This window comes from Protopterus annectens, chromosome 7.part1 (assembly GCF_019279795.1).
Source record: "Protopterus annectens isolate FY-2018-M chromosome 7.part1, PAN1.0, whole genome shotgun sequence".
Taxonomy (NCBI): Eukaryota; Metazoa; Chordata; order Ceratodontiformes; family Protopteridae; genus Protopterus; species Protopterus annectens.
Genome location: NC_056740.1, coordinates 144,647,587 through 144,660,863, shown reverse-complemented (window position 1 = coordinate 144,660,863; position 13,277 = coordinate 144,647,587). Strand labels below are relative to the sequence as shown.

General features: G+C 41.0%; 1 protein-coding gene across 1 annotated transcript in view; it reads left to right on the top strand.

Moving 5' to 3' along the window:
- The window catches only part of LOC122807660 (netrin-4-like), a 1,595,546-nt gene that overhangs the window by 712,716 nt on the left and 869,553 nt on the right, over positions 1-13,277 (top strand). The window contains exon 5 of the mRNA XM_044078603.1: positions 2,323-2,511. Coding sequence (XP_043934538.1) covers positions 2,323-2,511 — 189 coding nt within the window. The remainder of the gene's footprint in view (positions 1-2,322; positions 2,512-13,277) is intronic.

The window sequence follows — 13,277 nt, the reverse complement described above, 5'->3', positions numbered from 1 at the left end:
ATCACATTAAAACTTCAGCCATTTTTTTTTTCATTGGACTAAAGCTTATCTTGTCCTGCCTTGATGCTAAAAATATACATTAAAATAAAGAATCTGTTAATTCTAACCAACTTTTAGTAATGCATTTTGTGTCACCTTCACCATTGCTGCACCTAGCATCAAACATCTTAAAGATAACCGTGACTTCTTCAAGACTGTGCAGTATAGTTATTTATATCAAAAGAGGGCACAAACTCAAAATGTTACTAGAAAAGAATGTTTATTATTCAATATGATTATAATAAGTAAATACAGAAGAACATAACTCTTTGTTTTTTGTCTTTATTGAAGTTTTATGGATGCTGGTCCATATCTCGGTATTTCACGTAAACAGGATATTGGGTTTTCAAGAACATTTCACTTGTAATTCATGTAGAGTTATGTATATGTCAGGATGTTTGTGTGTTGGTAAAGCTGTTAGTTACAGCAAATATGCAAAAATCTAAATTCAGTTTGTATGAAAAATAGAAATAATACTTATTAAGCACAGCTTGTTTTTTTCTCTGGTTAAAAAATGGGCTGAAAAGGCTAGAACAAATACTGTTGGGAGAGAGAGATTTTAATACAGTCCTTCAGTTGATCAGAAAATTGTTCTGATCTTCATGATGGTGTTTTTTATACCACATGTATTCTCTTAATCTTTAACTGCATTTTTCTTCTTACTGATTTTATTCCATGTTGTTTATTGTTTATTCTTTTATTTTTTATTTATAATGTGGTTTGAAAATATGTTTTTTAATTGAAAATCAAGTATTTTTCAGTTATGATTGATCATTTGTGGAGGCCATGTGCACTTGCTTGATTATTTGAATTCTGGGAGGGAATATATATTTGATTATTTTAACTGCTGGTTTTGAAACTCGTTCTGGTGAAGTCTCAGCATAGATAAGTAGATGAAAGTTCTTTTTACTTGTTTATGGTAAATTAAAGTTTCTTAGTTTCTGGGTGGTCATTTTTATGCTGTGTTTTGTATTGCTTGATTTGCTTTTTTATACACAATGTCGTTTGCTTCATGTTTCTTTTCTTTTGAAAAGTCTTGCAGCTGTTCAAAATATTAAGTCAAAGTTGACTAAGTCAAACATAATTGAAATAAGGATACAATTGCTTCATTTTCCATGTAGCAGCAACTGGATTTGAAAAAAAAAGACTGGCTTTGGAAAAACCTTTTCAAACAATTGTGTCTCAGTCTCTTATGATTCAGTGTTTGACTGTAAACCATCAAATAATTTTGATTTTTGAAAAATTATTTTATATATTAAGCTTAATTTTCATTTCTGCAGTAAGACTGTTTTTGCATGTTAGTAACTTGGGGAAACATTAAATGACACAAAAATGGCAGTGTCATAGACACTTCCCATAGTTAAAGTATGTTGAACTGTCAACATGCCCAAGCTTGTTTATCTCCTTTATAAAAAAAAAAATATATATATATATATATATATATATATATATATATATATATATATATACATATGTGGAAAGGAATTAATAATTCCATATCATAGAGTCTTACAGAGTTGAAATGCAACCTTCACTAAAGGAAACCTTTCACATCTCTAACCTGTTGATCTATTATACCATTGGAAACTGCGCCAAAATAATTATAAAATCTCTCAGGCATTCAAATTTTTGCAGAGTACTGTTAGCATATGTTAGCACCTATGCCACTTTTTAAAATCTTGAGTACTTTCATGCTATTTCATTTTTTTATAAATACCACCTCAGGTCTCTCCAGAAAAGTGGTCACTTGCCCAGTGGGACTAACATGGTCAGCAAATAAATTAAAAAAAACACATATTTTTGGAACTTAACTAAAATGAGTTAATTTTGTTATGGCTAAGTTATGGCCATTTTTGAAAATGGCAGAACAAAAATTAGGATACATCTCAGTGCAGTTCAATTAAAAAAGTCTTATTTTCCTCAAAGTGTATCATGTATCAAACCAGTTTTACTGATGTGGCATTTTCAGGCTTTATATCTATAGTTTACATCACCAAAGATGCCAAATCAGTGGAACCAGTCTATTAGAAAAGCTATAGTTCCTTTTTATACTGAAGATGTTTACAGGATTGGCCTGGGATGGATGCTGATTATTGTTCTACTATGTGTTTGTTTGTCTGTTTCTTTTCTACAATCAAACATTCTGCTTTATTCTGTTCAGGTTCTTAAACATTATTTGTGTCAGTAAAACAGAAGCAGCCTCTGAACTAACTAGTTTATGCTCCTAATGCCACACCTACATCACACACCAAATAATTTCTGCTTTCTTTTCCCTTTTCATAGAGTGCCAGTGCCATGATCATTCAGACAGATGCCACTTTGAAGAGAGTGTCTGGTTAGCCACTGGAAAGCAGAGTGGTGGAGTATGTGACACTTGCAAACATTATACAGAAGGACGACGATGTCAGAGGTGCAAGCCAGGATTTTATCATGCTGTGGGCGAACCCCTTTCATCACCACAGATCTGCAAATGTGAGTTAAACAAGAAAGATCAAAAATCAAAAAAAGAATATTATAGTCAAAACATATCACTTGTAAACAAGATCCAGTATCACCAAGAAAGTTTATAGTCCTGATAAATGTTGTTTTGTGATGTGCACTGAAATGCCTTTTAGTAACTCAAGTTTTCAGTCATTTGTTAAGTGTTCTGAGCATCATGAGGTAGTCTTTTTTATAGCTGCATAAAAACATAAATTGACTTCTTGTTATCGCTTTAGTACATTACAGTTTTCTACATTCAAGAAGCAACTGCCAGATGTCATACACACCCTCACTGTATTATAGTCACCTATTGAAACAGCAGGTTACAGAATATGGTGTACCTTCTATTGCTATATTCTCAGACTCTTGAGTTTTTATCCATTTAAATGTTAACTGACCACCTATGAATTAAACCAAGAATATACAGTCAGGTGCTGTTCATAGATCAAGTCATGGCCAATATTTCATGTATGAATAATGAGCAAACACTGTCAGGTCTTATTTCAAATATCAAACCTTAAATAGACAACTCTTTTACATATCAGAAAGTGGTTTGTCTGTTTGCACCTTCATCAGTGTGAGATGTAACACTGAGGACCTTTCTTGATGGGTCCTTAGTTGCCCCTTCTACTAATTAGAATTCAGCAAATTGCTAGGGGATCCTGCACTTGAGGATGCACATATACCCATTTTGATGCATGTTGTGATGCCAACCATAAGCATACCTCTCAACTGTCAAGATTTTGAAGGGGCAACCCTAATTTGCTTTCAAGCTTTCCTCTGTCCCTCCTAAAATTTCAGATTATTTTGAGGAGTCCTTTGTTGATATTGCCAGCATTTAAAAAAATGTTCTCAATTTGTGACCTTTTCCCTAATTATGTTTTGCTTTGTGTGTACACATACAGCTCATGCAGTACCTCACACAGAACAAGCTGTTGTCCAACTTTCAGCATGGCTTTAAGCCTCACCACAGTACTACTTCTGCCCTCCTCTCTTTCTCAAACGTCATTAACCACAACTGCAATAATAACAAACTACCCTCAGCACTCTTTCTAGATCTAGCCAAGGCTTTTGACATGATTGACCACAAAATACTTATAAATACCTTGAAGGCCTTCTCCTTAAATAACCATGCATTCCAGTGGTTTCAATCCTACCTGCAGGGCAGGCAACAGGCAGTCCTATGGCAGGACAAGCTGTCATCTCACCTACCCATCACATTAGGAGTCCCCCAGGACTCGATACTAGGACCCCTTCTTTTCTCCATCTTTATCAACGACCTTCATTCAGTCATCCCTGATGCTACCTTTATTCAATATGTGGATGACTCCACCTTGATTTGTTCTGACACCTCACCAGCTACTTTATTCACATTAACCCAAAATACGTTCAATACAGTGGGAACATGGCTTTCCAATCAACATCTAATCCTAAACCCCAACAAAACTAAGCTGCTCCTCTTCTCCCCCACATGCAGGACCCCCCCCTGCCATCCTTCAACAGAACCGCTAACAATGGCACTATCATCTCCCCAGAAACCCAAACTAAACTACTGGCTGTCATAGTTGATAACAACCTGAAGTTTGATGTGCATATCAATCAAACTGTCAAAACCATTAATAAAAAACTTGGCTCTCTTTACAGAATCAAACCTTTCCTTACCCCACTTGCTAGAACTGCAATTGCCCGTTACCATCTACTATCAACTCTTCTATACGCCTCACCTCTATTCTCCAACTTAAACAAAACAGATCTTAATAAACTATCATCCTGCTATAACCACATTGTCAGATTTGCTACTGGCACAGCCTACCGGACACACCACTGTTACAACCTAAATCGCCTAGGATGGCTTGAACTACCTAGCCTACTGCAGTTCAACCAACTAATAGTGGCACATAAAGTCCTTTACCAACCAGAAAATATATCTGCAGTAAAAAAAATTATCAGTCCCTACACCAGCACCTGGCCACTGCGATCATCCACTAGACTCCTAGTTCAAACATACAAATCCAACTACTCAGCTGGGGACTCTGTTTGCCAACTCTGTTGGAAAAACATGGAACAGACTCCCAGTTGACTTGACCCTAGAACCCTCACTAACTCGATTCAAAAACAAACTCAAGAAATACTTCAAAACTCATTGATTAAGTCCTTGCACTAACCCCGACTAGTGATCTCTCTATTACTTAGGTGCCTTACCTTCAACTACTTCTAACTTTTTTCTACCATACCATTTCAGGAAGGGTCAATTGTATAACTGCTGCTCAATGTGACTTAAAGCTGAATGTAATGTTATGTATATATAACTTTGAAAATAATGTTATGTTTCATAAAGTGTTTTATAATACGTTAGTACTACATGTGCTAAATGCTGGCATTGCTTATGACTGTAATCTGCTTGAAACTAGCATTTACTAAATGTTCAATATTATTATCTTGGAGCTTTCCCCCCTCAGGCCTCTGCTGAAAATGGACATATATCCAGTCAGACTATCCTGGTCAACAAATGTAAAATGAATAAATAAATAAATAAATAAAAACTGAAAGGCATGCCTGTAAGATACAAATATGTCCATCCCAAATGTCCACCAGTTAGTTTTAGCCTCTCACACATGTTGGATTACAGTCTTTGGTGCTTTTAGTGAATATGCTTTTATGCCTTGCAAATCAGCAAAATCTCCATGAGGCCATACAATTACCAGCTAACATCCTTATCAGTATGGTATTGCCTGTACTGCCTTGGAGAGGAGCATGATATCAAATACTTCAGTAAGTGCCAAGGATTCAACCTTGCTGACTGATGACAAAGGTGGGAGAGGCATTTGGCCTGCCTTGCAGCCATAAAGAGAGCAGTAGTTGAGATCATCAGAGTCCTCCATATAGTTCCAGGCCTGTACCAAAACATTAACTGAGAGGACTAGTTGAGTTCTACACTGATAGAAGAAATGGGACCAGAGGAAGCAGGGCCCTTTCTCCCACCTTGTGGAGTAAGCTAGGGTGACAGGACTATCTGGTCCTAAATAGATCAATTGTAACCTACAGCTGATTAGCCTAATCCCGCTGATCAGCGTTTTGAGTTAGCTTGTCAAGGATCAACAGTGCCTCCCTCCTAGTATTTTCTACATGCCCATGTTTGCCAGCCAGTTTCTGTTTGTGAAAGAGCTTTGGGGTTCCCACACGTCTAGGTATCAGTCAGATGTTGCCTGGTGAGATATGAGATACAGTAATGCTTTTTTTTTCGGTAGTACTGTGTGGCATCAGCTCCAGGCCCAGTGCAAGTGTTTCTTTTGCATACATCACTGTCTAGAGATACACAGTTGCATGCTGGTCCAGTATCACCTATATTCTACATACATTGGTTTTTGGCTCACTTTTCTGTGACACTGAGTGAGTCTGTGCTTGGAGGAAATACAGAGAAGGTACACCTTCTCTCATGGGCTCCTATTAAAGGTTAGAGGATCCAGAGGCAGCTGTCCATTCCAGCCCAACCCCTCCCAGAGATGAACCATTTTTTTGGTGAGTACTTAATGCTTATGAGGTCCAGCATGGTCTGGACTTAATTCCCTACCCTGTCTCCTAGTGGGGGTTTCCATGAGGACATTGATCAAAGATGCTAGTGTGGCAGCCCAAAGGCACCCTTTACTCCACAGCAGTAGCCACTGAAAAAGTGGATGATTTTCTATAAGCCTCTCCCTGCATAGGCAGAGTCTGCAAATGAGCATTCTTAAGCTGACTCCTATGGAGTCGCATTCGTCCAGAACATGACTTCTTGAGCAATTCACTGTAAAATGTTTCTACCTGAAAAGGGGTGTAAAACATTAGATAAGTGTGGTAAGACAGTACAGTTCTGTCACATTGAGTTCTATGGTCCCTACCTTTGCATCTCACCTGTCTAAATTTCAGTCTTCTGTAATACAACAGTACTAGAAAAGCTTGAGGGCCTCCCTAAGTTTGAGTTCAGGGAGGATCATGCTAAGACCCTATCAGTGGCATCAAAGATGAGCTACCATGTATCCAACTGAATATATGGTTGTGCAGATGGTATAGTTAGGGTTTTATGCTTAGATGCATGTCTGTCCATGATGGTGTGTCTAGGTTTATTCTCTGTGAGGGAGGAACTCAGAAATAATAATCTTGATGTTCAGTTCAAGAGGAAAATGCTGTCCATATATTTTTTCAAGACCTGGTTACTTACTTCTTGAGGAGGAAAATGGTTGTGAACCCTATACCTCCACTCCCTTCTTTTCCTCTTCTAGGTTTAGCTAACCCCAAAAGTAAGTAGGCTTCACTCCACCTGAAGAACCATTGAAGTATTACATTTCCCAGCTTCTCTGTTTGCTGCCTAAGTCACTCAAGAGCATGACTCCACCAGCAATGTCACTGCACTCCTGACTGATCTGAGACTACTGGCAGGGAATGGTTTCTAAGTTTGCAGTAACCCAAAGAGGCATCAAAAAGGATGACTGAGTTTTCACTGTGTCACCCATAGGTACATGATCTCAGATCATCCACCAGAAAGAGTTCTTGGGAAGATCAATCCATCTCACTGGAACTCTTGGAACAGGCTAAGACTCTACTGCTGAAAGGGCCATAGAGGCTGCCCCATACTTGAAACAGTGACAGACCTTTTGATCCTTACTGTTTCTAGTTCTGAAAGGGATGTCAGCTGTTGCGCTGTTCTGGATTTCATTGATTTCATCCAGCACATTTGGTGCATTTAGTTCCAGTCTGTGATTCACCAGGACAACTAGAGTGTGGCACTGGAAAATAAATACCTTTTGCACAACCATAGTTTGGGGTCTGCACAGGAGATTCCTCCAGTTTGGATAGGATGGGCAACATTTCCAGTACTGAATTGTGCTCTCTGGGCTTGTTTCATCACTTGAGAGTGTTTATTACATGTTGACCATGGTAGCCAGTGCCATCTAGGAGATAAATCTCTATGCAATGTCCCTCCTTAGATCACTATTGCAGTATTCCAAACTGTTGGGTTATTTCACCAAAAAAACTGGATGTGCAGCCAGGGTACCAAAGCCAAAACCTTGCATAGAGCCATATGTACAAAATATTACCTAAGCCCATGGGTGTAAGGGTACATAAGCAGTCATATGAGCATAAACCCTAAGACTACCTTGGTACAAGTTTTGCACCCATTAGTCTGTTCTATGGGTAGTCGTTGTTACTGTTGGCTTTCACTGGTTCAGATAAATGCCATTTTGGGGATTTTTCTCAATTGCATTGCTGTTAATTGCTCTATTAGATGTCAGCCAGAGGGGGAGAATTTGATAGTGGTAGGCAGATCTCCTACAAGGATCTCCACTCCCAGTGCCTCTTCTCTTTAGGCACAGAACATGATTAAAAGAATTGTATGATCAGTCAGTTCTTTTTTCCTAAGACCTTACGAATGTGACTTTCATCCATTACCATCTACTTGAAAACCCAGCATCTTACGTGCTTCACCCAGAGTGGACCCTTCCACCACTGGCATCCTGCCTGTCCAAAAGAAAAATGTTACGAGGCCTAGCCCTGATATTATGATTACCCAGTCAAACTTAGATGTACCCACAGAGGTTTCAGAACCCACAGAAGGTCTGAGTAATTCACAGATGCCCGGTATGGTGTCTGACGTTTGCACTTCTGAAGTGACTGATACTTCTTACAGTGGTGGAAAGGGAGAACCCCTTTTAATTATTTCTGAAGACCCCAAAGGTACACCATAGATCCTTGTTACAGAGGAAATACTGGGGATTCTTATCGAGGTGCATCATTGTTCAGAGCCTCTACATCAAGTGAAAGTGGACATGGTACATAGAAAGAAAAAAAAATGTTTCCTCTTCTTAAACATCCAAGGAAAGGGGTAGATAGCTTTTTTCAGTGGGGCTGTTTGAGGCCATAATTGCATTTGTGTTACCATTGTTTGCATGGCCTACTAACATCATTGGTAGTCCTGCTACACCTCAGAAGATGCAGTTAGAATCATCTTCTGCTGATGAAGTGGCAGACTCACACTTTGTACACCTCTTGGCCTACTTTTCTCATATCTGCTCCCCATTTCATCTGGCTTCTAACGATGAAGACTCTCTTTCTCCTGACTCTTCCATTGAAGAAGCTTCATTTGAGGAAACCATTTCCAAAATGGTGAAACATTTTGAATGGTAATCAAAGCAGATTTGTGATGTGCAAAAAAGATATAATCTTTCAGAAGTAGGCACTCCTGCTCCTGCACACATCCCTCCTGTTCTGGAGGCCTTCTTTGATGCCTTTGCTTCCACTTCCACTACCCCTGGCTTTCAGCAACCAGCCCCTAAAAGGCCTGATATATTTTATAAAGTACCTGAATACTTAAAGTTTCAGTAGAAATATCTAGTGCCAGACCCTTCTGTGTTCTCCAGGCCTACAAACAAATCTGCTGCCAATACCCTTCCCTTGGATAAAGTCAGCAGAACGATGGCTAGATTGGGAGAGAAGGTTTACCTCTCTTCCATTCTACCTTTTAGAGCTCTGAATTATCCATCCCAAATGTGTAAATATTTACTGTCTATTCTGGGGAACTAAAATAAAACATTGTCCTGTTTGGAAGAACCAGACAGTAAACAATAGACCATGTCTGTGGTGGCTGAGGCTTCACAAGTAGATAAGGATAAAATGCAGCTATGATGCAGTGGAAGCTTTCTCCAGAGAAGCTGCTACAGGCTCTGTTATAAAGAGGTATGCATGGTTATGCTTTCAGCCCCTCCTGGAGAACATTAAGGCCAAACTTTTAGATTCTCTTTTGAATAGGGATCTGTAAAAGACCGCGGTGGTGCAGCGATTAGCATTGTCGCCACACAGGAGAATGTTCTCCAGTTCGATTCTCAGCTGGAGCGCCTTCTGTGTGGAGTCTGCATGTCCTCCCCGCAAATGAGTGACATTAAAGACATGCAGGTAGGTGCATGCGTAAATGGGCATGCCTTCTTTGAAGGTTGGGCATCGGGCTGGCAACTCGTCACTGTAAAAATCCACTACCAATCATTAGCGGATGGGAGTTCCGCTGTGGCGACCCCTAACCGGGAAAAGTCGAAAGACTTTTTGTTTGGTCCAGATGCTGCTAGTTTGTTTAATTTTTTTTACAGAAACAAAGCAAAATCATGAAAGACCACAGACAGATCTTTCTTACTTAAGTTTCCAGATGCTAGGTAAACTGTCCTACAAAGCCATTGTCTTTTGCCCAAGAGGAGTTTAGACCCCCTCATAAGGCCAAGAAAATGCCTAGAAAAATATTCCAAGACAAACCAGATAGGGACTCTAGATCTGGGAGACCTCTGTACCGAGACAAGCCTGCCTGTCTACCCTTGGTGCACCTCCCTGGTCCATCCCTCCCTGGTCCAAAAGGCTCACCACTTCCCTAAAACTGGCACCTCATTACTATAAACAGATGGGTCCTCTACATTACTCAGCAGTAAAACAGAATGATTTGGAAGTCTCTCCATTCAATGGCATCCCTCCTTCTCACAATCTGATAAAGTTGATGTGAAGTTGTTCTATCTCGCCGTTCATTCTTACTGATGGGTTCGGAGCCAATCCCTTGGCTCAGAGTCGGCTTACTACAAAGCTCAAGGTTTTCAAATAACTCAAGGCCAAGTCCCTATCCCATGATGCACCTAGAGTTACCCCAGCTCTAGTTTGCCGCTGCAACAGATCCGAGGTTCTCGCTAGCTCTGGCCAGTAAAAACCTTACTTTTCAATATTTTCAAATATTATTGATACCTTTCTTATAAAAACTAGTTCTAGTTAGTTTATTAAGCGCTTATAGCTTTCTGTGTGTTTCCCTGTTCCCTTGGTGTGCTTTTTCATATATTAATATTGGCCTCATTTTTCTTAGGCCTAGTTTATCTTTACTGTTTAAATACTGTTTAAATAGTTAATAAGAGTGTGTGTTTAGATAATGACCTTTTGTCACAAACTTAAGATAATTAGAGTTTAGTTAGTGTGTTTCTATAGTAATTAGCTTTGTTGTTGCATTTAAATAGTGAATTTCTGTCACAACGTTATATATTATCTGCTTAGATAAATAGTGTGGGTTTGACCTATTAGCCATAGTTGAAGGCTTGTGTCTTTTGTATTTAGCTTGTATTTTAGAAGGTTTATTGTCATTATTATAGTTTATAGTTGTTGGGTGTGTCTAAATTTTTGTCGATGGCTGATGACAAGGACAGACACCCTAAGTCAGGGTTCAAAAAGTGCCCTAAATGTGGGCAGGAAATGTTTGTCACTGATAGTCATGTCAATTGCGTTTATTGCTTAGGAGCATTACATTTGCAAGAAACCTGCTCCATATGGCATTCCTTTTCTTCTCGGGTTCTCCAAGAGAGAAAGAGGAAACTTATTGATAGGGGTTTATTGAAACCTTCTTTCCGGGAGGCTTTGAGTGACCAGCATTGATCTAGTAAGTCCTCAAAGTCTTCCAAGATTTCCATGGAATCAAAAAAATCTAAAATGTCTGTGACATCGGCTCCACAGGTATCAGAGCCGACTGTCTTATCTTTTCGGAGCTGGTCCCCGGTTTTGGAACCGGTATCCAAAATTCCCAAATCTCCTTTATTAGAGTCGGTACCATCACTGATCTATTCATCTTGGTCTTCTATTAGCCTTTCAGATTTGGATGTGGATTGGGTGGTGCAGAAGCATTTACATGCACCGGCCTTTGCAAAATTTTTATCGGCTCTGACCCAAGCGGCTTCGGAGCCAAAGACCCTTATGCCAGCTACAACTCTTCCTCCTCCGAGCCATATCGGTCCTTCTGAGCTGGAGGAATTGGACTTGTTGATTGTGGAGCCTCCTGAGCTGACGCCTGCTCCACTGTCTCCGGCTCCGTTCACTCTGATGTCCTCAGCGCCAATTGAGGACTCTAGGAGCCGACACTCTCTGGTCAGATCCGGAGAGGATAGTCGGACCAACTTGTCGGTCCCGACTCTGCCTCTCGGGACTTCAGCTCGGATGAGTTCAGCTCCTACCTCTGGCTCGGAGCCCACTGTCCCAGTGCCGGGGGTATCAACGGTTTCCTCACATCCATCTGTCCCTTTGCATCGGAGCAGGGGTGCCTTCGAAGCCATGAGGAGACTTATGTCTCCTAAGACATCATCAGTCTCAGGTCCAGCTTCTTCCTCCCCTAAAGTGCCTGTGTCTGCTTCTGCTTCACAGATCCTGGCAAAGCATAGAGACCCAGAGCCTCAGGAAGCCCCATTGGGTGGTCCATGCTCTTCTGAGACCTCACCAGAAGCTCCCACTGATGAGATTCCCAGGAAAAGAGTTTGTAAAAGGAAGCATCTAGACTCCCCCCAGGAGTCCCTAACATCTGATACTGACTTGGATGAATCAGAAGGGTCCCCACGATCCCCCTCTGAGGATATCTCATTTGCTGAGATACTAGAAATCTTTAAAACTCACATACTTCCTACTTAAAGGTAGAAGCCCTACCACTAGACCACTAGACCAAAGAAGAACTTAGGCAGAGGGGTGACTGGCAGTCCACAAACCCTACTGAAGATGAGTCAGTTCTCCTGAAGGCTTTTGGGTCTCAGCCCTCCACCACTTGGGTGTCTTTGCTCTTCGATGAGCTTATGCAGCTTGTCTAAGAAGGGCATAGGAGTCTCCGGACACCATGGAGCCTGTCCCTAGGAGGCCTAATAAGGTTATCTCTGCTCCACAAGATAAGTCTTTTATGACCAAAGGTGTGCCAGTTGATGCCACGGTGGTGGCAGCAGCCACCAAAAAGGAAATGTCAGAAACTTCCTCTTCTAGCCATCCTCCTAACAGAGACTCTAGGATCATGGATAGATATAGGAAGCACACTTTTAGTTCAGCGACTTTTGCACTCCATTCACTAAATTACTTAACCCATTTCACAAGACTGCAAAGAGATCTCCTTAAAGAGCTGGGAGATACTCTTCAGGGTACAGTAGCTGCAGGAGCTTCAGACAAAGTTGCTTCCCAGCTTGCTACCCTCAACTCCATTGTTAACTCGTCTATGCGCCTCATTTCTTATGCAGCTGATGGAATGAGTAGGGCAGCGGATACAGGAATTGCTTTTAGGAGACACTCCTGGGTGCGCTTGTGTTCCTTCGCGGAGCCCTTCAAGTCATCCTTTGTGATTACCCCTTTTGAGGGCTCATCTCTTTACGGGCCCAAAGGCAAGGAAACTTTAACCAGGTGTGAGCAGGAAGGAAAGACTCCCGTCTACCATCGGAGTCTATTTTTCCATACCTACCAGACCCAAGGGTCAAAGGGGAGGGAAAATTTGGTTCAAAACGCCCAGGGAGCCTTTCAGGACTCACGTGGTGAACCCCCCTCCAGGGGCAGAGGTGGGGGAAATAATGGAAGACGGCGCCCTCGCAGCAGAGGGGGTCTGCAAAACCATGGGGACAGAGATCACTTCTTTGGGAAGCCCTACCAGCGCTCCTGAAAGGGGGCCCGATTGTCCTACTCTGGAGGCAGTCGGGGGTCACTTATCTTTGTACCCAGACACCTGGCTCAAAATTACAAACTACAACTGGGTACAAAGTATCATTTCCAGAGGATAATTAATTCCTTTTACCACACCCCTTCCACCAACAAGGAAAATCCCGGAGGTTTCACCCAGTTAAAGTGAATAAGCAACAGTAGAGGTCCAAACACTGCTAAGAAAAAGAGTCATCCAACGAGTCCCAGCAGACCAGACAGGATCTGAAACTTACTCAAGATTCTTTTTAGTTCCAAAAAAGACAGGGGACTGGAGA